This window comes from Lampetra fluviatilis, chromosome 6, assembly GCF_964198595.1.
Source record: "Lampetra fluviatilis chromosome 6, kcLamFluv1.1, whole genome shotgun sequence".
NCBI classification, from domain to species: domain Eukaryota; kingdom Metazoa; phylum Chordata; class Hyperoartia; order Petromyzontiformes; family Petromyzontidae; genus Lampetra; species Lampetra fluviatilis.
In genome coordinates, this window is record NC_136280.1 from 15,805,789 (window position 1) to 15,831,001 (window position 25,213).

The 25,213-nt window shown below is 54.4% G+C and overlaps 1 protein-coding gene across 6 annotated transcripts in view; it reads right to left on the reverse strand.

The window, feature by feature from the left end:
• Positions 1–102: 102 nt before the first annotated feature.
• The window catches only part of LOC144933201 (DENN domain-containing protein 1B-like), a 52,995-nt gene continuing 27,884 nt past the window's right edge, over positions 103–25,213 (reverse strand). For 3 of the 6 annotated variants that reach the window (XM_078857841.1, XM_078857836.1, XM_078857839.1), the window contains 10 exons: positions 23,655–23,777; positions 22,964–23,065; positions 21,437–21,527; positions 20,920–20,960; positions 18,392–18,463; positions 17,680–17,757; positions 15,430–15,623; positions 14,170–14,271; positions 11,577–11,712; positions 103–6,996 (listed from right to left, as the gene is read on the reverse strand). In XM_078857841.1, coding sequence (XP_078713967.1) covers positions 6,004–6,996; positions 11,577–11,712; positions 14,170–14,271; positions 15,430–15,623; positions 17,680–17,757; positions 18,392–18,463; positions 20,920–20,960; positions 21,437–21,527; positions 22,964–23,065; positions 23,655–23,777 — 1,932 coding nt within the window. In that variant the 3' untranslated portion in view covers positions 103–6,003. The remainder of the gene's footprint in view (positions 6,997–11,576; positions 11,713–14,169; positions 14,272–15,429; positions 15,624–17,679; positions 17,758–18,391; positions 18,464–20,919; positions 20,961–21,436; positions 21,528–22,963; positions 23,066–23,654; positions 23,778–25,213) is intronic. The other 3 variants (XM_078857840.1, XM_078857842.1, XM_078857843.1) reach the window with 3 other exon arrangements.

Below are 25,213 nucleotides of genomic sequence, written 5' to 3' on the forward strand. Positions count from 1 at the left end.
CGGAGGACCGGTGCGATGTTATATATATGTTATATATATATATTGTATATATTTCGCACGGATCGGTTGTTACAGCGACAAACTCATCACGGTTTTCATCGATTTCTATTTTTTTTCAACCGGCGCGTAAATACAGCACGCGACTACATGCACCGTCAGACGAACACGACCCCGGCTGCGAAGAGGCCCCACGAAAAGACGCGAACACCACATGCACGTACGGACACTCGGATAACACAGGCACAGGCAGCAGCAGCAGCAGCACAGGCGACGCAAGCGCCAGCAGCAACCCGCACTCCCCCACCGGCCCCGAGAACCCAACGCAGTCGCACGTCCCCGCGGGGCACCCAGCAGCACGGGAAGGGCCACGCCGCCCTGAGGCCGAGAGCCTCGGGGGCGAGAGATGAGCCCTCGGGAGTCGATCCTCAGCGGCGCGAGGCAGTGGGGGGGAGGGTTCCATCACACACAACGGTCTCCCGGCCATGTGCAGTCGAAAGGCCGAGTTCAAATCCTGGTCGGGGGGTCGACTCGCCCCCCACCCGCCTCCACATCATCCTGACGGCGTCGGTCAAACGAGCGCGCAAACGGCGCGAGCTGGAAACACGCGCCCTCTTCTCTGGGGAAAGACCGCCTCCCGCCATGGGAATGTGGAATTTGCAGGACTAGCTCGGCGATGACGGTGGCGGCGGCGGCAGCTCCTCTAAGCAGAGGGATGATGGAAGTCCGACTTTGGGGGACCGGCTCGTCTTCTTCTTATTCCCGCAGCACAGGGGAGACTGGGCAGAGACCGCACTCTTGAGAGGCACCCCTCAAACCCTGCTCAGAATGAACTTCACGCGAGCGACATCGCAAGCAGCCGGTGGCCGCGCCTCCGACACCGCTGGCCTCCGCAGCGCATTGCCACGGCAAGGAGGTTCGTGTACAGAAATGAAATCGGGCGCGCGAGACGGCAAGCTGGAACTTCTGAAAAATGATTCGAACGCCAACTTACTCAAAGTGTCCCCTGTCACTCAACCCAGGAGCAGCAGCAGCAGCGGCGGCAGCAGCAGCAGCATTGGGGCCGGGCCCCTTCCTCAGTTGGTGGTGCCGAGTCGACGACGGAAATTCCACCTGACCGAGGAAGGTGCCAATTTATCCACGAGAACGAACACTGAGAGTTGCACTTGAGGTATTGACCCTGGACGGAGGGGGCCAGGGAGAGAGAGGTGGGTCCTGGGCCAGGATTTGAACTCAAGCGCACGCAGACAGCGCCTAGCGCACGCAGACAGCGCCTAGCGCACGCAGACAGCGCCACTGCCACGATTCACTTCACCCCGCAAAGCACGAAATATTCCCGGGTCAAGGTCACGGTCCAAGCATCGATCCTCTCCGTCCCGTTACCAACGTCTCTTTTATTGCCCGTCTCGTGTCCGGTTTTCTCCACCACAGCCCAAGCGTGACGTTGCTTAACCGTCACACGCCCGCGTTATTAGGCTTTCCCCACACACTGTAAAGAGACCACGGGGCGAAGGTGACTGCAAACTGCAGAAGTTCTAAACCCCTGGAGAGGGCAGTAAAAACCCCAGAAAGCATCCCAAGCGCCGACGCTCTCCCGACAACTCTCTCTTTGGAAGCCGGTGGGGGGGGGGAGCCCCCACACCACCGATGGGGACCACCCCCCCCCCACCGATGGGGAACCGTAACGAGCGTTTCCCCGGCACGAACCCCACGCCGGCGAAGGTGCCCCGCAGCGCGTTGCCGATTACAGCGGAGAGGCGTCCGGACACCCCGAGGCGCTCGCTCTCCGCCAGCCTCCGCGCGTTCCAAGCACCTCCGGTGAGCGCGTTGGCCACGTGCGGTGCGCGAACGCGATCAAACGTGCGTAGCGCGTCGTACAAGCAACGCGCTGGACTCGCCAACGAGCGCGCCGCCAGCGCGCGGCGGTGGTCCCGAAGTGCACAGCCGGGAACACCGAATAAGAAGTTAAGTGACTCGCGACGCAGCACCGGTGGCAAATGGGCGTTGTTGTTTAGAGAGCTCGGGTTTAGGGGCTAACGAGCCGAGGTGTAAGGACAGCGCTGGGGTTAGAATGAGAGGGAGGGGAGGCTCAGGGTAGGATGAGGGTGCAGGCCCGGATCATGGTTAAGGATAAGCTTTGCACGAGTCTTAGCATTAGGGATTCTAAAGTGGGTTAAGGCTGTGTTATGGTTAACATCAAGGTGAAAGCATATATGGCATGGTTAAGAACCGGGTTAGGGTTTGGACTTTAGATACCCACTACACGCCGAGCCGAGGTAATAGTCAAGGCTTGGCGTCCGGGTTGCGGTTCTGCATACGGCAAGCGAAGCGTCGAGTCGGGGCTCAAGTTGGAGGCTTTCGGCAGGAGGAATGGCAGTGCCCCCCACCCCTCGTCCTCCTCCTGCGCCCGTCCACACGCCGAGACACCAGCAGCCAGACGCAGGCAGACAGCAGCCAGACAGCAGCCAGACGCGGGAGCGAGGGGGAGCAGGGTGGAGGGAGCTGAGGGGAGGGGGGGGGGAGTTGGAGGGGGGAGCGAGGGGGGCAGCTAGGGGGAGGGGCAGCTGGGAGGTGCTGGGTGCTGGGAGAGGGAAGCCAGCCACGATGTCTCCTCTCGAGCGGAAGCGTCTCCATGCTCGATGGAGCGGTGCCGCAGTGCTCACCACGCTCAAGTTGACGTGGACGTTCTGATTTGGGATATTGGGCCGTCATTGTTGTTGTTATTCGTTGCGAGTAATAACCACTTGCACACAAGTCAATGAATTACTTGTGATGATACTCGAAAAGTCCGTGGTCTCGTAACAGCGCCGTTGTGAAACAGAGCTTCACAGCTCATCAGATTCCTCCAGTCTGAATGAAGATTCGGCCTCAACCACCCCCCACAGCAAGTAACTCGACTCCTGTAGAGGTACTTGCTGGGTTGGTCACATGGGTGCCTTCATCGGGTGGGCGAGTGCGTGGTCGAGTGGGCGAGTGGAGTGAGCAGACGGGTGGGTGAGTGAGTGGGAGCGTGAGCGGGTGAGTGGGTGAGCGGCTGAGTGGGTGAGTGGGTGGGTGAGAAAGCAGGTGGGTGCGTGGGTGGTCGAGTGAGTGGGTTGGGCGAGTGGGTGAGTGGGAGCGTGAGCGGGTGAGTGGGTGGGTGGGTGAATGGGTGAGAAAGCGGGTGGGTGCGTGGGTGGTCGAGTGAGTGGGTTGGGCGAGTGGGTGAGTAATGGCATCTGCAATTGACCAACCTCTCAGACAAAGCTACAAAACGGCGAAATCGCTCGCAACCGAATCTCGCGTAGTTGCCCCTCTCTAATGGCCACAGGAGAGAAGCAGCAGGGAAATGACAAATAAAAAAAACTTGGCCGGTAGAAAGAGGGGAGGGCCCGTGAGGTTGAGCAAGGTGGATGACGTTGGGTCTCGTGAAGGTGGCCTCTGCGTGGCATTCCGGCCCACTGGGGAGCAGAGAGCCCGTGGGAGGCACGGCACGACGCTTGCAGGAGGCACGGCACGACGTGGGAGGCACGGCACGACGCTTGCAGGAGGCACTGCGGCGGCGAGCCGCGGGCGTCCCCGCGCGGGTAAGAGCAGCCCCACTGCCGAATGGCCGAACAACAAAACGAGGGCCGTCGCTCCCCGCGTGGGTACAGCGGCAGCGGTCACCGGCGAGCGCCCAAAAAGCACCGCATGATCGAACCCCGGCGAGGTGGGGGTGGTCAACTCAGCATTTCGTCTCTCCGGGGGGGGGGGGGGGGGGGGGGCGATTTGCAGCGAGGACGACCCACTCCTGCGCCCTCTGTGGGGAAGTCGACAAATATCCTTTCGTGGAGACATCGACCCCGCTGCTATGGGAATGTGGAATTGGGGAGGCGGCCGATAGGCAGGGATGCGCACCGCTCGGACTCCGCTTGGAGAGACGGTTTGAAAACGAGGAAAAAAATGATATCGCTTTGGGTGGCAGATTTGTGCCGGAGAGGTCCCATGTCAGTGAAGCAATAGCACCACGGTGGCGAGATGTTACCTCCCTCGCCTGGTGTGTAGCAGGTCCTGTGTTCGATCCCAACCCAGACACGTGCTGCTGTATATTTGTAATTTGCATGTGTGTCTCGCTCTCCCCGTGGTCACGTGGATTTTTCTCTGGGTCCTCCGGTTTGTCCCTTCACGTGTCGAATCAACGTCGCCACGCGTTTAGAGTATTTGGCTGCAACACATTTCCACGTGATGAGCCAACTAAGCTGAGCAATCATTTGTGGTGGCCAGGTCGCTTCAGGCAAAAGAGCTACATTGCTCAGTGGGCCTTACCTGCTAAACTAAAACATTTTCAGTTTCGAAAACCCGACTTGATGCAGCGACACGGCCAACGGCGCCGTCCACGTCGCCTCGAGTCGCCGGACACGAATTGATTTTCTCACGGCCCCCCACCGTCTCTCCAAGTAAGGGCTGGCTGGCTCCCTCGCCAAGAACGGGGAATTTCCACCACCGGCTCAGGGATGGGGGTGCCGCTCACTGCTCCGTCGACCATGGCGTCTTTGCCTTCCGCTCAAATCCGGGCAAACTAAACGTCATGGCTTCCAGTCCGGTCAGTCCACGGAAGTTCTTGGTAAAGGTCTCGTGGTGCAGGACTTAACGGAGATGGAAGTAGAACGAATAGAGCAATTGGGTTTATTTGTTGACTTGTTTACACTGTGCATTAATGTTAATCGGAGAGCGAGCGCTTTCCCCCGGTTGTCCACCGTTATACCCACAACACCTCCTCGTTACTCGAGAGACGGCTCTCAGCTGCGTAAACGAACCAATCGCAAAGGAGAATCGGCTCGTACTTCATGAGCTGTTCCCCTGTGAAATGCCTAACCGGGATATTTCCATCTCGGCGTTTCCCCCAAACGCCGCGTCTCCTCCCGGCTTGTAATTCACGAGGAGAGGTGACCGGAAGGTCGATGGGCCGACACGGGAAGCGGCGAGTAACCGTGATGAAGCCACGGAACTTCTCTACGGGGGCTTTCTGGAAGTGCAAGTGAGCTTTCTTCATCATAATCATCATTTAACACGTAGTAGGCTTTCGTGGCCGATATTATCAATAATCGTTTTTTTTGGGTTAGATCGCATAAATATGAATGTCGTCATCATCATCATCATTTAACACATAGTAGGCTTTCGTGGCCGATATTATCCATAATCGATTTTTTTTTGGGTTAGATCGCGTAAATATGTGTCATTTAAACCCGCCACCACCCGACACAGCCAATTGGTAAGGCTTGCCACGAAAACAAAACAAAAAAAACAAAATTATGTCTGTCGCCTGGTGAGGATGGTTGTTATCACCGGCGAAATGTGACGGTACTCGAATTGTAAATGTTGTCGTGGGTTTATCCTCCACCACACAACCGGTTGGTGTTGAACTCGTAAGGAATCTGTCACATTCACCATTTGTTTCAAGCAATACGATTGCAAGCGCCTCGTCAACAAAGACCGGAGTTAGCTATCAATTTGTAATCCGGTGATCCCTCCTTGATAACAAGAGATGTTCACCTGAACAGAGACCCTATCTTGCAGCTCCACTTCTCTTTTCAGGCCATGGATTTTGCGTTCATCCCCTCCCCCCACCCTTTCCATCCCAACTCGAAAAATAAAAAGTACAATAATAAACATAATAAAATAGCAGTGGCATTAGTCCATAATTCAGGCAAAACAAATTAACACTGGAAGGCACTCACGTATACTAGCATCGTCCCCGACACGCTCACCGCCTCCGCTTCTCCTTTCTCCCGGGCAGAGCGGGGAGAAGCCGCGGGGAGGGGGGGGGGGAAGCGGCTTTCTGGGAGGAGCGCCACCACTTTCACAATCGTTTGCGCCGAGCCGCTGGCGGGCGAGTTCTCCGCTGCGATCGCGAGTCTCGGTCGCTCTCGTCGAGCGGTTGAACCTTGGCGGCATAATTCGAGCGTTCGATCGCGGCCGCGTTTGCTCCCCACGCTCCACCCCCCCCCTCTCTCTCTCTCCAGACACGTGTCCGTTCCGCGATCATCAATCGAACGTTTCCCACTGCTGCCTGCGCTGCGTGACGTCGCCGTCACGTGACCCGGGATCCGGGAGCGGGAGAGACGTGGGAGGGTTCGGCCTCCTCGCCCGCGCAGGCATCTGGTTGGCCGGCGCGGTCACGTGATGGTTTGCCGCCGCTGCCACGAGATTGGCCGGTGGGAAGGTTTGATTAAACGGAGACGACTGATTGGCTAAGAATGGAGGCAACCGATTGGCTGGCTGCACAGGCAGCGTCCTGTTGGCCGCGTGCGGGGGCAGAGGCACCGGAGCTTGCATCCGATTGGCCACTTGATAGTTGAAGGGGAACGTCCGATTGGCTGGCGGGACGGCCGGACCGCCCGTCGCGAACGCAACGGGCGTGGCCTGAAGGCAATTGGCCAGCGCGGGCGGCTGCGGAGGCGGCGCGACCGCAAACCGATTTGCTGGCAAGGAAGCGATCCGATTGGCCGGCGGGAACGGGGCGAAGCGATTCGCCGACACCATCGCAGGATGTGGAGCGTCGAAGAGGCTCAGGGCGGGCGAGGGGTGGAAGCGCCACGGGGCGGGGGGAGACACCTCCAGCAGGTCGCGGACACTCGGCTCCCCGGCGACGGTGCCGCCAGGGAGCCGCGTCCGCCGCTTCAGGGGGTCGAGCAGATCCAGGAGGTCCAGCTCCTCGACCCCCCCGGCGCTCCCCCCGGCGCTCCCCCCGGCGCTCTCCCCGTCGCCGCTTTCCCGGTCTCCCGGCTCGTCGAGGCTGACGAGGTCGTCGAAGCCGCCGGGGTGGCGCCGCGCCGCGGCCCTCTCGGCGCCGCGCCGGCGCGGCTTGGCGCCGTGGTTGTTGTTGGAGTCCCCCGCCTCCGCTCTCAAGGGGTGGGCGGCCGGGGGCGGGGCCAGCAGCCGGGGAGCGCTCTGGTTGGTCGGGAAGCGGGGCAGGGGCGGAGTCAGCGACGGCAGTGAAGCGCCAACGTCGGCCAACGAGAGGCCTGGAGCAGGCGGCTGAGGACACGCACGCACACACGCACACACACGCACGCACACGCACGCACACGCACACACACACGCACACACACACGCACACACGCACACACACACGCACACACACACGCACACACGCACACACACACGCACACACGCCCAGGCACACGCACGTCACACGTGGCGTACGTCCTTGACGGAGCCCGAATCCACCGAGAGGTGCTGATCTGCACTAGCAGCCCCGAACCACTGCCAGGCCCTCCATAACACAAGCACTACCAACTTCCAACAGCTCGGTATCTCGTTAATTCATCACCAATTGTGATTTTCACCCAGAACCTTCCAATTGTGGGTACACATTATGCACTCTAGTGTGGCACGCGGCCCCTCTCAACGCACGGCAACCGAGAACCTGGCTGAAGCTTGAGTATCGATCGATTCCCAGGGAAGTGTGATTTGAAGTCAAGGTCTGACGCGAGCCAAACCAGCAACCCTCGTCCACCCCTTTCATGAACGTGTGTCAAAGTGTGTGTGTGAAAGTGTGTGTGTGTGTTTGTGTGAAAGTGTGTGTGTGTGTGAAAGTGTGTGTATGTGCCCCGTGACCTCCTGCCAGCGGGCGTTCGACACTTCACGTGGCCTCAAGGTGCACATGGCCTGGCACAAGCGTCGTGGTGACGTCACCGCCACTTCGTGGCGAATGGCGGTTGTTGTTGTTGTTGTGTGTGTGTGTGAGTCCGGTAAAAACAACCCCCTACCTCCTCGTGGTGGGCAGTGCCGTGGGGGGAGGGCCAACTGGTCATTCCCCTCATGGCGTCTGTAACCACCACAGTGGCCAAATGGGGGCTCTGGACGGGTGCGAGGGGCTGGGAATTCCTCCACCTTAAAATATCTAATTAATAAGCTTGTGCCGGAGGCCTCGGGGGGACAGGCGTCTATGACGTCTCCTGGCCAAACCCCATTTGGCAGAGCCAGGAGACTGAATCCTTACCCTCGGGGCTCCTCCAGAAACAACAAAAAACCACTACCTGTGGCCACATGGAATGTTTGAACGCTCACTGCGGAGGAGAGGCTACCACTCCTCTGTTGGGAGCTGGACCGGTACCGCCTGGATCTCTGTGGCATTCAGGAGGTCCGGGGGACCGGTTCTGGTTCCAGCCACCATGAAGGGTGGACAGTCCTCTACTCGGGACAGGAGACTGCCAAACAACAGGGTGTGGCTCTTCTTCTGGACAAAAGAATGAAGGGGGCGTGGGAGTGTGGCGGTGAGTTGTGCGAAGCTGTAAGCCCCAGGCTACTTTGGGCTCGTCTTTCCATCAACCAAAGGCGAGAAGTGGTGGTCGTGGTTACTTTTGCCCCCACTGAAGACGAACATCCGTGGAGGGATGCAGGCAAGGCCGATGAGTCAGATGCCTTCTATGACCTCCTGTCACAGGTGCTGGCTAAAGTGGCCACTCGGGATAGAGTCATCTTGTTGGGTGACTTCAATGCCCGAGTTGGTCATGATGCTGGCACCTGGTCTGGAGTAATTGGAAGGCATGGGCCAGATTAGCTCAATAACAACGGTAGGAGGCTGCTAGATTTTTGTACAGCCCATGGGCTTGTAATTACCAACACGCTGTTCCGGCATCGGCGCATCCACACAACATCATGGATGCATGCCGGGTCCAAGGAAGAACATCTGCTGGACTACGTAGTGACGGACCAGCGGATGCGAGCCCATGTCCTTGACACCAGGACCTACCGTGGAGCTGATCTGCCTACTGACCATCGACTTGTCATCTGTAAGATGCGCCTGCCATTCTTCCACTTCGGTGGTGGGTGTACACCCAGGACCGCATTCAAACCCAGTGGCATGGTCTCAACTAGCCGATGAACGTTTCAAGCGAGAATTTCATCATCAATGGCTGCTGGGGTTGGCATCGTTCCCGACTCCTCCTGATGTCGAGGGGAAATGGGCTGCTTTGGGTACACGGTCCAGACCTCCTCAGAGACCCTGGCTGACAGAGGTGTCCAGGCTGGCTGAGAAAAAGCAACAGGCCCACTCTCATCGGCTACAGCATCCCACGTCAGAGAATGAGGAGGCTTACTGCAGCCTTCGCTCGAAGGTTTGGAGAGCCGTGAGGCGCTGCAAAGATGGGTGGTGGTCGCGGGTTGCTGAGGAGATGGAGTCTGCCTCAATGGCCCGCAATCACAAATCGCTCTTTAATTCCATCAAAAAAGTAACCTGCAGCGCCACACCTATTACCATCATAGGGGCAAGGACGGTGATCCAATCTCCGACCCCCAGGAACAGGTTCGCAGATTTGCTGAGCATTTCTGTGAGGTCCTGGGGGAGGAGAAATCCCTCAGCATGGAAAACATCGTGGGACAAAGTGGGAATGACCGTGCCGAGGCTGCGGTGCCTCAAATATTGGAAGAGGATGTCACCCCCTGTGAGTGGCTGGCTGAGGTGCCATCTATTAAGGAAGTACTGAAGGCGATCCGGAGTATGAGACCAGGAAAGGCACCGGGCAGAGATGATCTCCCAATCGAAATACTGAGGGAGGGTGGCGTTTGTGCACAGACTGCCCGACATGACATAACAACAGTCTGGACCACTAGACGGGTTCCGCAGGATTGGAAGGATGCCCTGGTGGTCCCCCTCTTTAAGAAGGGGGATCGCACAGACTGTAACAACTACAGGGGCATCTCACTCCTCAGTGTGCCGGGAAAGGTCCTGGCAAGGATTATTCAACATCGCCTTGCTAGGCATGCTGAGGAGAGGCTTGCGGAGCCCCAATGCGGTTTCAGGAAAGGGCGGTCCTGCACAGATTCCATATTTTCTGTCCGTCTGCTACAGCAGAGGTGTAGGGAATTCCAACAAGACCTACATCTCTGCTTTATTGACCTGGTCAAGACCTATGATAGCATCAGTAGGCCTGGGCTCTGGGTTGTTCTTTGTGCTTTTGGAGTCCCTGACACTCTGCTCATGATCATCAAGTAGCTTCATGATGGTGAGCGGGTCCGGGTAAAACTACGTGGCCGGGAGTCAGAGCCATTCCCTGTCCTCTGGCTCCCACATTATTTAACATCTATTTTGACTACGTAGTTCGTGAAGCCTTCAATAGCTGTACCGGGGAAATTTCCATCTGGTACAGATATAATGGGAGGCTGATCGATGCCCGGGTGCGGTCAAGGGATGGCTCCCTATTGCTCAACCATGTTATGTATGCAAATGATCTGGTAGTTGACGCTCACTCAGAGGAGGAGTTGGAGGCGCTGCTGCTGAACTGGAGCTTGCCACTAAGAGGTGGGGCCTTACCATCAGCCCCACCAAAACTAAGCACCTGCCTGGGTATTTTGTATCATCGGACAATCCACCCACACAACTCCCAATTGGTGATAGGGCAGTTGTGGAGAGAGTGGAGAGTTTCCCATACCTGGGCAGTGTGCTCATGACCGGCTCCGGTTTAACAGTAGAGGTCTCACTCCAAATCGGTCGAGCGGCAATATCTTTTCATCGGTTGCGTAACGCTGTGTGGAAGCTACCTGGTCTGTCGCTCCACACGAAGCTTCAGGTCTTCTCGGCCACAGTCATTCCCTCCCTTCTCTATGCTTGCGAAACATGAACCTCCCTAATGGAACATCTTCACCGGTTAGAAACATTTAGGCTGGCCTGCCTACGATCCATCCTGGGTTTAACCAGGCTGGATTGTGTGAGCTCACAAATCCTTGAAAGATCTGGACAAAATCCCATCGGTTTAGCTCCTCCGGCAGGCAAGGCTGCGTTGGCTGGATCATGTAGCCCTTATGCCCAGTCATCGCATGCCTAAATAGCTTTTGATCGGCCGGATCGAGGGGGCTAGAGAAGAGATGGAGTGACGTGGTACAGGAGGATGTGGAGCTGAGTGGACTTGCCGATGACTGGTACCAGCGGTGTCAAGATCGGCCTCTGTGGAGGAGGCTCGTGAAGGACGCTACTGGGCAGTTGGAGGCAGTCGCCCTCCAACAACAACGGAGGGAGGAGGAGCGACGCTCACAACAACGAGCGGAGCGCCGGGTGGCTAAAGCACAGCAAGTTGGCACAGTAGGGGGCACAGGTGGTGCATCGGCCAGTCATCTCGGTCACCTCAGTCAGTCGACCCGTGGAACCTGGGTCTGCCACGTGAGTTCCTGCCAGCGGGCGTTCGACACTTCACGTGGCCTCAACGTGCACATGACCTGGCACAAGCGTCGTGGTGATGTCACCACCACTTAGTGGCGAATGGCAGTTGTTGTTGTTGTTGTGTGCGTGTGAGGAGTGGTGGCGTCGCGGTTAGCATGCTGCCGCTACCAACCCGGCAACCCGGGTTTGATTCCTGCTCACAGTCGACACCAGTGACGAATATCTGAACCGGTACTGGGATGCCCTTAGGTCGACTCAGCCTCAAATGAGTACCACATACAGTGTGTAAACATTGCCATTGGAGAGACAAAGGCGGCTGGGCATGGTGCTGGCTACCGACCCCTTCGTGTGCCTTCTCGGCCTACATCGGTGCTACTCACTAACAGCACTTGCACCAACAGCCTGTTAAGGCTATACGGGGGATCTTTGTCTTTGTATGTGTGTGTGTGCGAGTCACCCTGCTCATGAGTCGGTCTCCTCGCAGGTCGTCCAATGACTTCGCCGCCAGCTGATGCCGCACGGCCTCCGCCGGCCAATCGGATCGCTCCGCACGGTTGTGATGACGATTGTCCAGCGAGCGGTAGGGCTGCGACCTGGGAACGGCCACGCAGCAATCCACGGTCACTCTCAACATCCCCCACAGCATTGACATCAACCCACGTGAACACCGGCCCCAGGTGAACACTGCCCCAGGTGAACACTGCCCTAGGTGGACACTGCCCTAGGTGGACAATGCCCCAGGTGGACAATGTCCCAGGTGAACACCGCCCCACGCCTCCATCTCCTACGGCAATGTCACGGAGTCGACTACGTGAGCACACGGCAAGACCACCGCCGGCCGACTCTCTCCCTACCGTGACGCTCTCGGCACGCCCAGTCACCGATTGGCTGCGGTGGACTCGAGTGTCCGTGCCGATGCGCCTTAGCCGTGACCTAGCCCCTCGGGGAGGGCCTCTCGGAGCAGATCCAGCACGGAGCGCATCCAGCACGGAGGCGGCTCTGAGCCCTCGCAGGCTTGCAGCAGCAGCGTCAGACACGGCCCCAAAACGAATTTCACACGGCCCACGGGCGGCATGGGGATCCGGAACAGGCCGCAGACATGCCTCGTTGCAGCATTTCAGCAGCACTAATCGGGTACTAAAGGGAATATTTTCCACCCGGGCACCACGGTGCCGAGATGTTGACTACCTGCCTGGTATGCAGGAGGTCGTGGGTTCGATCCCGACCAGGATGCCTGCTGTATATTTGGGGTTTGCACATCTCTCTCCCCGTGGTCGTGTGGATTTTTCTCCAGGCCCTCCGGTTTTTCCCTCCACTTTGAGTGTATTTGGATGCTATAAATTTCCACGTGATAAGCCACTGCGTTGAGCTGTAATTTGTGGCTGCCAGGTCGCTTCTGAAAAAGAGCCACGTAGCTCAGTGGGCCTTACCTGGTAAAAATAAAAATTGTTTAGTTTTACAATTGTTTATAGTTTCACTGCGTTTCAAATCACAGAATTGACCAGGCCATGCATATAAACGCGCATTTGGCGGAGCAATGTATTTGAAAATGCCATTCTGGCTCTCAGCCAGGGAATAGCTTTACCCAGCCCTGGCTGAGAGGAGCAACCCAAAAACACAAACGCAACTTTACCCAAAACATTCCGAACATCCAGCGAGGCGACACAGTGGCAGGGAGCTTCACTCGCAATCAGAAAGCTTGCGAGTTCAAGTCCACTCAACCCACAATTCCTTGGTGGCCAATAAAATGAGTACCTTTGTGGAAATAAGTCGTTGGCCTCTAGCTCACTAAACTTGTATTTTATCAGGTAAGGCCCACTAAGCAATATAGCTCTTTTTCAAACGCGCCTTGGCCGCAAATGAAAGCTCAACGAAGTGCCTGATCATGTGGAACTTTATAGCATCCAAATACTCTCAAAGTGGAGGTAAAAACCGGAGGGGACGGAGAAAAATCCACACGACCACGGGGAGAGAGATGTGCAAACCTCAAATATACAGCAGCAGGCGTCAGGGTTGGGATCAAACCGACGACCTCCTGTATACCAGGCGAGGTAGTTAACATCTCCTAGCCACCGTGATGATGATGAGAGAGAGAGAGACACGCAAACTCCAAATATACAGCAGCAGGCGTCAGGGCTGGGATCGAACCCACGACCTCCTGTATACAAGGCGAGGTAGTTAACATCTCCTAGCGACCGTAGCTCCTTAGCACGACCGGACCGCCCACCGCTGTGCAAACGTGGAATTTCCAAGCACCGGCGCGTTTCTCACAACCGCCGGCCACCGACGACTTGCATCGGCCCACAGACTTACACCGAGAGCCATACCCTCACAGAGACCTACACGCTGACCGACATAGCCCAAGCTGTTATTAAACTGGGCTTGCAGGTCTTGGTCCGGTCACTAATGTTAGATCGGAATGCAAACAGCTGGATAGCATCAGCAGGGCATGTGTGCCACCCAGTGGCGGTTAAGAGGGTGGTGAAGAGACGTCACGGGTTGGTCCGTGTTGCCGTGTCCTGGGTTTGCTCCGGCGCTAGAACCGAGCGATGGATGAACACGGCCCACAACAATCCACAAAGGGCCTTTCTTCTACCCTCCTCTCGATTCCGTAAAAAAACAAACGCATTTTTCTTTTACCAGGTGAGGCCCACATGGAGCTCTTTATCAGAAGCGACCTGGCCACAAACGATCGCCCAATGAAGTGGCTCATCATCGTGTGGAAATGTATCGCAGCCAAATACTCAAAACACACGTTTCTAAATCTGGAGGGGAAAACCAGAGGGCCCAGAGAAAAATCCACACGACCACGGGGAGAACGTGCAAAGTCGAAATATGCAGGTGTCAGGGTTGGGATCAAACCCACAACCTCCTGCATAGCAGGCGAGGGAAATAATATCTCCCCACGGTGGCGCTCTTCACAACCTGCCCACATGCTTCACTACCGCCCACATGTTTTCTGTGTTGCGTCAATCGTGCCCCTACACACGACACGCTGTCTCTCTCTCTCTCGATCACTCCCTCTCTCCCCGCGCACGAACGTCACGTACATGCAGACACACCAGCGGAGGTGACAGCCCAGTAGCCGAGTGTCCGGAAAACCAGGAGCGGAATCCTCGGGGTCAGAGCCGGAATCCTCCAGAAAATAAGGGCTAGAGAGACAAAGCAGGAGGGACGGGAGAGAGAGAGAGAGAAAGGGGGGGAGGAGCCAGACGATAGGAAGCAGAAAAAGGGCCCAGAAGGACCGGAACATTTAAGAGGCGGCGTTTGGAAATGCGTGCGTTTACATTTGCGCGAGTGCTGAGCGAAGGGATTCCAGTTTTTTTTAGGACATCAGGACAGAGGAAGGATAGCAACAGATTTTAATGTGGCGGAAGCGATGTTTATAACCTTCAACGTGAACACACCTGACTCACAAAAGTAAAAGCGCTCACTCACGCGCCATATTCTTCATTACGAATACGGGAGCGTTGGGGATGCACGCTTTACGGAAAGCCAAGTAATGCGTTCCAGAAACGAGCTCCGGTAAAAAAACCCCACAACATTACGCAAGTCGCCCCTTGCAATCACACCGCCACTTAATTCGATGTATGCCAGCTCTAGCAACACCGCTGTGTAATTAAGCAGCACGTGCCGACCCGTTTGCTTTTCAGGACGGCGCTTCAAACGCGCTGGACGCGCCGACATCCCTGGCGAGCGGGGCCCAGGTGGTCACGGTTCACCACAGCCGCCACCGCCACGGGGCCACACGCAGCTGCTGCTGCCGAGATCAATTCAACACGACGAGCCGTGGATGCTCCACTTCGGAAAGTCGTCGCAGAAAAGACGACGGACATCACATCGCCCCCTCCGTGGTCTTGTCAGATTTCTTTGAAAGCCAAACAAGACGAGCCTGGACTTTCCTCGGTGGTGGCTGCCAACCGCTATGCATTATAGGTGCCATAGGCTGTGAAGTGGACACAGGGCGGGCAGCAAGCGGGCTCTGCGGTGCAACCCACTGCGGCAGTACAGCAAGTGGACTGGTCTCCATCTGTACGCGGACGTGGAGCGTTTTTGCCCCAGGGCGCTCCGTTTCCTCCTAACAATTAACAATCGCTCGTCGGCGGGATCCCCCATGCCGACATAGGACGGCAGAGAGCTTGGGGCTCCATCGTTTGGCAGCGCCGCTTCACGGCCGCCCCCCTTCCTGCCTCTCGTCTGCGCGGCTTCTTTCCCCATCCCCACCGCACCCCCCCCCCCCCCCGGCGCCATCCGAGCTCGGGGGGAACCGTCGCGCGGCGCGGCACACGGAGTCGCGGACGCGTGCGTACATGTCCGGGCTGGGCAGCGACGTGCGCTTCCAGTCAGCGACGTCCCCGTTGGAGCCCAGCGGGGCCGCCCCGGCGGCGGCGGCGGCGGCCCCGCTGGGCGAGGGGTCGTGGTCCGGCGAGGCCCACGGCTCTCCCAGGCGGCTGAACGTCGTGGGGCCCTCTTGCGGGGAGAAGTCGTCCACAGAGGATCCCTCCTGCGGGCCCCCCACCCCCAGAGGCAGCAGGGTGAACGACCAACCAGGGGGAGTGCGGGGGGGGGGGGGGCGTGGTAGCGGATGGGCCTTCAGGCCAGCGGTGTCGCTGCATGTGGTTGTCTACGTGTTGTTGTTTGTGAGTAGTTGTTGTGCATGTGGTTGTCTAGGTGTTGTTGTTTGTGAGTAGTTGTTGTGCATGTGGTTGTCTAGGTGTTGTTGTTTGTGAGTACAGGCAGTCCTCTACTTATGATGGAGATGCGTTACGACGACCCCATCGTAAGTCGAAAATATCGAAAGTCGTAGATGGCCTATAGCCTACCCAGGAGTCTTACAGAATGGTGATAATTTAGCAAAACAGAGCAATTTATAGTAGCGTAGTGTATAAACTATATACTGTATGTATTTATTAATTACAATACTGTATTGCACAGTAAAGTGTAAAGTAAACAAAACAAGGTAAATTCTTAGCCTATCTATATGAACTGCAATTTAATAGAAAGTTTTTTCAGGAAACAATCCTATCTGCTAAAAAAACTTTTAGCATGCATTGAACGTATCGTATCGTGGTAACCTTAAAATGAAATCGCTAAAGCTACGTATAATACATGCATTGAACGTATCGTAACGTATCATATTGTGCTGTACTCACCAAGATTCTGTCCGTCGTCTGCATACTTGAACCATGTTAGGTTGTTGATGGCAATTTTGTCGTATCGCTATCGCCATCGTAAGATCGAAATATCGTAAGTCGGACCATCGAAACTCGGGGACTACCTGTATTTGTTGTGCGTGCGTGTGTAGTTGTGCGTGTGTAGTTGTTGGTATGCGTGTGTAGTTGTGCGTGTGTAGTTGTGCGTGTGTAGTTGTGCGTGTGTAGTTGTGCGTGTGTAGTTGTGCGTGTGTAGTTGTGCGTGTGTAGTTGTGCGTGTGTAGTTGTTGTGCGTGTGTAGTTGTGCGTGTGTAGTTGTTGTGCGTGTGTAATTCTTGTTGTGCGTGTGTAATTCTTGTTGTGCATGTGTAATTCTTGTTGTGGGTGTGTAGTTGTGCGTGTGTAGTTGTGCGTGTGTAGCTGTGCGTGTGTAGCTGTGCGTGTGTAGTTGTGCGTGTGTAGTTGTGCGTGTGTAGCTGTGCGTGTGTAGCTGTGCGTGTGTAGTTTGCGTGTGTAGTTGTGCGTGTGTAATTCTTGTTGTGCGTGTGTAATTCTTGTTGTGGGTGTGTAGTTGTGCGTGTGTAGTTGTGCGTGTGTAGCTGTGCGTGTGTAGTTGTGCGTGTGTAGCTGTGCGTGTGTAGCTGTGCGTGTGTAGCTGTGCGTGTGTAGTTTGCGTGTGTAGTTGTTGTGCGTGTGTAATTCTTGTTGTGCGTGTGTAATTCTTGTTGTGCGTGTGTAATTCTTGTTGTGGGTGTGTAGTTGTGCGTGTGTAGTTGTGCGTGTGTAGTTGTGCGTGTGTAGTTTGCGTGAGTAGTTGTGCGTGTGTAGTTGTGCGTGTGTAGTTGTGCGTGTGTAGTTGTGCGTGTGTAATTCTTGTTGTGCGTGTGTAATTCTTGTTGTGCGTGTGTAGTTGTGCGTGTGTAGTTGTGCGTGTGTAGTTGTGCGTGTGTAGTTTGCGTGAGTAGTTGTGCGTGTGTAGTTGTGCGTGTGTAGTTGTGCGTGTGTAATTCTTGTTGTGCGTGTGTAATTCTTGTTGTGCGTGTGTAATTCTTGTTGTGTGTGTGTAGTTGTGCGTGTGTAGTTGTGCGTGAGTAGTTGTGCGTGTGTAATTCTTGTTGTGCGTGTGTAGTTGTGCGTGTGTAATTCTTGTTGTGCGTGTGTAATTCTTGTTGTGTGTGTGTAATTCTTGTTGTGCGTGTGTAGTTGTGCGTGTGTAGTTGTGCGTGTGTAGTTGTGCGTGTGTAGTTGTTGTGCGTGTGTAGTTGTGCGTGTGTAGTTGTGCGTGTGTAGTTGTTGTGCGTTTGTAGTTGTGCGTGTGTAGTCGTGCGTGTGTAGTTGTGCGTGTGTAATTCTTGTTGTGCGTGTGTAGTTGAGCGTGTGTAGTTGTTGTGCGTGTCAGGGTCGCACCTTCTGCTTGAGGCGGCTCTTCACCTCCTGGATGCCCATGCGTGCCTGGTCTTTCGCGAGTTTCGCTTGCTCCCTCGCCTGCTCACATAAACGCACGCACGCATGCGTACTCACGCGTCGGCAACGATCCTCCCCCGCCCCGTGAAATCTTTAACAGAGTCAAGGCCTATCGAACGTACACAGAGGCAGGCCGTGCGCTTGCCGAGTCCTCGCAGGAAATCAGCAGCGACTACGGTGTACGGGGCAAGCGGTGCCGCGGAGACGGGGGGGGGGGGGGGTGCTCGCGAATGGTTGTCTGCGTGCGTCTGCGTTGCGTCTGAGTGCGTCTGAGTGCGTCTGAGTGCGTCTGAGTGCGTCTGAGTCCATCTGCGTGCGTCTGCGTGCGTCTGCGTTGCGTCTGTGTGCGTCTGCGTTGCGTCTGAGTGCGTCTGAGTGCGTCTGCGTGCGTCTGCGTTGCGTCTGAGTGCGTCTGAGTGCGTCTGCGTGCGTCTGCGTGCGTCTGCGTGCGTCTGCGTTGCGTCTGTGTGCGTCTGCGTTGCGTCTGAGTGCGTCTGAGTGCGTCTGAGTGCGTCTGCGTGCGTCTGCGTGCGTCTGCGTGCGTCTGCGTGCGTCTGCGTTGCGTCTGTGTGCGTCTGCGTTGCGTCTGAGTGCGTCTGCGTGCGTCTGCGTGCGTCTGCGTGCGTCTGCGTGCGTCTGCGTTGCGTCCGCTCACAAACTTGTACACGGACTTCACGGCGGGATTGGCCTTGGACTTCACCGTCTGGAAGATGGCCCCGCCTCCTTTCTGCAGCAGACAATCGGGGCGCGGGTCAGGCACGTGATTTATTTACTCGTCCGTCGAGTTTGCGAGCCAGGCACGGCTGGGCCGCGATTGGGCAATGGGGCACGGCACCACCGCTGCTCACCCAGGCCCATGTCTGCCTTGTCTCGCCAATCTTAGACCAATGCACACGTTGTCAAAGCACGTTTGCTAGTTTATTTTTAGCACAAGCACGTGTTGTTAATGCAGCCTTGATGCCTTACAAGTCGGTGATCTTACTTGGTGTTTGAACATCTTAACACACGTGTGTTATCTCCGAAGAGGGTAAAAGCCTATTCGTTTTTTCTTCAACATTTTGGTACCGGAAAAAAATGGTGCCATAGATGTAACTGCTAAAGCCGAGCTACTAATGCAGTGAAATTTGCACCGCCTCTTTGTTGTTCGCCTTTTCTGTTCTCTGGCCTAATACTGGTGAGACAAGGCCATACAACAGAAGGCTACTCCTTTGGATCTTTCATCAGATGACGGACGCTTGTGTTGCACCCGAAACGTCGTGATTTATTTTATTTCTACCTACGTGACTTTACCGAAAGAACCAAAGAGTATGGATTCCTGCAGTCGCGAAAGCTTCAAATCAAGGCTGTCTCTGGTGTAGGCCAATCAATTTTAAAGACAATGCAAATATTTATGAGAACATGTTTTACCACAAACATGCGTGTTTAATGCAGACTTGATGTCTTGCAATAGGTGTCTATTTAGTGTTGGAATAACTTAACACCTGTTGTGTATTGCCAGAAAGGGTGAAGCCTATTCTTCTTTTCATCAACACATAATTCGCAATTGAAACAACATTATTCGAAACTTAAAATCTCAACAATCATCGCCGAACTGTCTGGGAAACTATTACGTTGTTGAACAGGCTCCCGTTGAAAGCACCGGCAGAACCAACTAATCTGAGAGGAAAATGTTTATCAATTTAAGCGCCGCACTTGAGTGTCCTCTATCGGGGTGCAGCACAAAAGGTAATAATCTCCCCTCCGATGACGTAAAGTTGGGTTGACTAAAACCTTTTGTTTAAACATGTTGCACTCTTTCTGCCGAGGAAACGTCATCATACAAAGAGCTCCCCAGTAAAGTGCGATGTGAAGCAAGGTACCCAAACGTCTAAAGTAAAATCGAGGTGAAACTAAAAGAAAGCAACATGAAGAATAATTCGTACAAAGGCCGAGAGCAAAAGAGCTCAGACGCACGTCGATATGAGGAACCCAGCCCAACATCTGTCACATCACCGGCACTAAGGCATCTTTTCCACTGCACAACCGAGCCGTGCCGGCGCCATGCCAATCCAGCCCAGCACGGCTCTGGTTCTCCTGAGCCCACGTCGCCCAGAACAGGCGAGTTGAGGTGCGTGTAGGTGACACGGTGATGCCGTGTTGGGAGTATGCACCGACTGACACCAGTCCCAAATCAGTCACTCAGTGCACCTCCGATTAGCACGGTTGGCTACGAACGTTTGCGAAAGAAGTTCAACACTCATCCGCACATCACGTGCAATGCATTCGTCATTAACCCCACCCCTGGCCCTGCTTGGCCCCGAGCCAGGTGGAGACGTCTTGTGAGGCCAGCGTTTCGCTGTTTAGTTCTCGATCTGCACGGCAAACAGTCAGTGGAAAAACACCCTCATTGCGTAAGGACCCCTCCTGCCGTGCTTAATCATTCGCCGAAATACGCTCAGAAAAACCCAGGTGCGTGACGTCATTTATGGACGGCCCCTACCGCAACCAAGTGGACATTTATAGCAACCAAAAACTCTAAAACGCGTGATGTCGATTCTAAATGTGCAGGGAAAAACAAGAGGACCCGGAGAGAAATCCACGCGACGACAGGGAGAGAGACGCAGATGACAAATATACAGCAGGCGTCACGACCTCCTGCATACCAGGCGAGGAAGTTAACATCTCGCCACCCCAGCGCCCACACACCACGGATATTCCTACGTAAAATATTCGGGCGATAGGCTAAACGGGATCATCCGTTTAACAATTTTAATAGAAACTTAAACTATAACGAACGAGATGGGAAAGACTGCACGTACCCCGCTGACGTTACGTCGTTTCTAAATGTGGAGGGAAAAACCGGAGGACCCGGAGAAAAATCCACACGACCATGGACAGAGAGACAACGCAAACTCCAAATATACAGCAGCAGGCGTCAAGAGTTGGGGTCAAACCCACAACCTCCTGCATACCAGGCGAGGTAGTTAACATCTCCTCGCCACCACGGTATCACTGATGATAAACTGCCTGAGATGCCCATACAACACGAGAGGACAAGATGTTTACAATTCACAGGCAGCAGTGAGGAACGGCCTCTCTTTAATCGTTAATCCAATCGATAACCACGCGTCAGTCCCACACGACCGCTGGCAGCCACGATGCACTCAGCACGAACGTTCTAGTGAGATGAACCAAAGCGCTCACCTTCACCGTTGTGAGCCACTGATTGTAGGACTTCGTTGCTCCTGTAAAACAGAATCAAGTGAACACACGTGTGACATCGCGTGTATACGCACGCACGCGCGCAGGAACGTGTGCACGCGACCCAAGTGACTTGTATTTCGATTTAAAGCTTTCGTGACTGCAGGGATTCATCTTCTTGGTTCTTTCGGTAAAGTCACGTAGAAGGGAAATAATAAAAATAAAAAAGAATAAAATAATTCTCACGACGTTTCGGCCACAACGCAAGCAGCCGTCCTCAGGTGAAGAACAGGTCTGTCGAGAAGACAGAGTCTGAATGACACACCCCAGGCTGTTCTTCACCTGAGGACGGCTGCTTGCATTGTGGCCGAAACGTCGTGATAATTATTTTATTATGTTTTATTTGTATTATTTTATTATTTCCCTTCTACGTGACTTTACCGAAAGAACCAAGACAAGTGACTTCGTGTTTGTGGTGACCGGCGGTTGTGGTGGTTGTGGGTGCGTGCGTGTTCCTGACCTCCTTCGGTCTCGCTGCGGTTGATCTCCTCCTCAAACACGTCGTTAAACCCCGAGCCCGCATTCAACCGCTCCAGACGCTCCTCTATGAACTGCGCTCCCCGCACAGCGTCGCACGGCATCACACACAGCCTTACACAGCATCACACTGCAACATAGCCCGCCGCACACACAACAAGCACATTGTGTGTTGCGTGCGTGCATCACCTGTTTGAATGTCGTGATGTAATTGGTGCCGAGTGTTAAAGAGAAATTGCGTGTATATCTCTGTGTATGTGTCCGTACGCTAGTTCATGTATCTGTGTGTGTATGTGCATGAATGTATATTGCTGCGTTATTTCATGAATATATTTGTACTCATGCTTGTATTCGTGTGTGTGGCGGAGCTGTATGCACCTCCGATGAGCACGGTTGGCTGCGAAGTTCAACATACGTAGGAAATGCAGTGGCTAGCGTGCTGCGCTATGAACCCGGCGACCTGGTTTCGATTCCCGCTCACGGTCGACACCAGTGACTTTTATCTGAACCGGTCCTGGGCCTCCCCTAGGTCGACTCCGCCTCAAACGAGTACCTGGTGCGGTGTGTAGTAAACATCGCCACTGGGGATACAAAGGCGGCCGGGCGTGGTGCTGGCCACCCACCCCCTTCTTGTAACGTTCCGGCCTTCATAGGTTCGCTTGCAGCACTTTCCCCACCTGTCTGTAATGGCTCTACGAGGATCGTTGTCTTGTTAGTGTGTGGTCACACTCCACTTCAACTACATTATGAAATAACCACGGAGAAAGCAGCAAACGCAGTTTGTGCCGGAGGCCCTGGGGGTACAGGGTGCTCTGACGCCTCCTGGCCAAACACCATTTGGAGGAGCCATAAACAGCATTAAAATAAAACCCACTGAGGTTGGCCCGGTGTAATGTTCGAACCGCTCACTGCAGAGGAGCGACTGTCAGGAGATCGACAGATACCTCCTGGACCTCCGTGGAATCCTCGAGTTTCCGGTGGACTGGTTCGAGCTCCAGTCACCATAAGGGGACGACAGTACTCCACTCGGGGCAGGGAATTACCAAGAAACAGGGAGTGTGCTTCACCTGTTTGAAGATCTGCATGTGTGTGCGTGTCGTGTGTGTGTGCTTCACCTGTTTGAAGATCTGCATGTGTGTGCGTGTCGTGTGTGTGTGGGTCACCTGTTTGAAGATCTGTATGTGTGTGCGTATCGAGTGTGTGTGTGTGGGTCACCTGTTGAAGATCTGCATGTGTGTGCGTATCGAGTGTGTGTGTGTGTGCGTGCGTCACCTGTTTGAAGATCTGCATGTGTGTGCATATCGAGTGTGTGCGTGTCGTGTGTGTGTGTGTGGGTCACCTGTTTGAAGATCTGTATGTGTGTGCGTATCGAGTGTGTGTGTGTGGGTCACCTGTTTGAAGATGTGTATGTGTGTGCATGTCGTGTGTGTTTGTGTGTGTGTGCGTCACCTGTTTGAAGATCTGCATGTGTGTGCGTGTCGTGTGCGTATCGAGTGTGTGTGTGCATCACCTGTTTGAAGATCTGCATTTGCGTGGCGTTGGTGAGGAACGTCCGCATGCTCGCCGAGCGGTGGCACACGAACGCGTCCTCGCTGAAGGTGATCGGCTCCCCCTGCAGGTGGACACAACAAAGACAAAGGTTCCCCGTGTAGACTCTTCATGGACCGTTGCATCAAGGGCCATTTTGCGAACAACTATTTTCAGTAAAGTCACGTAGAAGGAAAATAATAAAATAATAAAAATAAAACATAATAAAATCATTCTCACGACGTTTCGGCCACAACGCAAGCAGCCGTCCTCAGGTGAAGAACAGGTCTGTCGGAAAGACAGCGTCTGAATGTGTGTGTGGGTCACCTGTTGAAGATCTGCATGTGTGTGCGTGTGTTCAGACGCTGTCTTTCCGACAGACCTGTTCTTCACCTGAGGACGGCTGCTTGCGTTGTGGCCGAAACGTCGCGAGAATTATTTTATAATGTTTTATTTTTATTATTTTATTATTTCCCTTCTACATGACTTTACCGAAAGAACCAAGAAGATGAATCCCTGCAGTCACGAAAGCTTTAAATCGAAATTTAACTATTTTCAGGCCGACAAGCGGAGACACGCAGAGACACGCGGAGACACGCAGGGACACGCAGGGACACTTGGAGATGCGGAGACCCGGACACACGCAAAGGCACGCGAAGACGCGGCGCACGCACGGGCTGGAAGCGGAGCGCCTCGCGGTAGCTCCCGTACAGCGCCGCCTGCGACTTGAGGAAGGCGCGTGCCACACCGTCTCCCACGCTCGCCGGGCGCTTCAAGCGGGAGCGCAGCGCCGCCACCTGCATCCGCACACGAGCGGCGACAAACACCAAATGCTGTTTTTCCACTGCATAAGCCGAGCCGTGCTGCTGTGTGTATAAGGTCCCACGGTTGGCGAGATGTCGTGGGTTCGATCCCGGCCCTGACGCCTACATATTTGAAGTTTGCGGTGTCTCGCTCCCAGTGGTTGCGTGGATTCTCATGGTTTTTCCCTCCACATTTAGAATCAACAACACGCGTTTAGAGTATTTGGCTGTGATAAATGTCCACATGATAAGCCACTTTCGTTGAGCTCTCATTTGTGATAGCCAGGTCGCATCTGAAAAAAAACTTCATAGCTCAGTGGGTAAAATGAAAATAATTTAGTTTTTTAGTTTTATGTATGTTGAACTTCTTTCGCACCATACGTAGCAGCCAACCGTGCTAATCAGAGGTACGGGGGGGGGAGGGAAGGACGTCGCAAGCGACAAACGTTTCAAAGCGCGTTTAGATAATTCGGCGCCTGAGTGCGCATCTCTCTAAGACCAGACAAGTTTGTTCTAGGAAGCCGTCTTCCTCCGATTCCAGAGCGTATGTATGATTAGAATAATACATTTTTAGTGCCATCTATATGCAAAACTGCATCTCACAACGCTGTACAACGCAACAGCAAAAACAAAAAGACGTACAGCATACCAAAACCAAGGTCAACTCGGTTAAAGGCCGTCGTAAACTAAACGGTTTTTAAATGGGACTTAAATAGTGAAAAGGAACCTAAGTTGACAAAGTGCGCTCCACACCATGGGACATGCAGATCTCATCTTGTCTTATGTAGATTTATATAGCGCCTTAGTCAAAGGCACTTTACAATAGTTATACAATTGTATATTAGATGACAGTGGTTAAAATAAAGAGTGTGATTATTGAAAGTGTTGCTGTAGTTATGGTGACAGTAAGGAGGACAGCTGGGTGTGGTTAAGGAGGGGTTGGGCTAGCGAAACGCCCACCCCAATAATCTTGCGTTCCATTGACCGCTGAATGAGCAGCTCCAGACTGGACAAGATGATTGAGAAAGTATGACGAGCACATCCGTCAGCGTCTCCGTGGCATTGTGTGCACGTTTCATTGGCGAGGGACCTCACTCGTTTGAAGGAGTAAGAGCGGCCGTCTGGAACGCTCTCCCTTCAGATATTAGGAAGTCACTGGAGCTACGCACTTTTAAATCATCTAGGTTGAAAACTAATTTCTTTAAAATAGCTTTTTGTGTTTAGTTTGTTGTCCTTCCCCTGCACCTATGATTAGCACGGTTGGCTACGTACGGTGCGAAAGACGTTCAACGTGCATACATTGATGAGCTTATCAACACACGTCATGCATTACCTACGTATAAGTCTCTGCTAACTGGACTCGGTCGATCAACTCGATTTACTTAGCATTTGGTGACTGTGTGAGCGTGCGCACATGGTGCGTGCGTGGT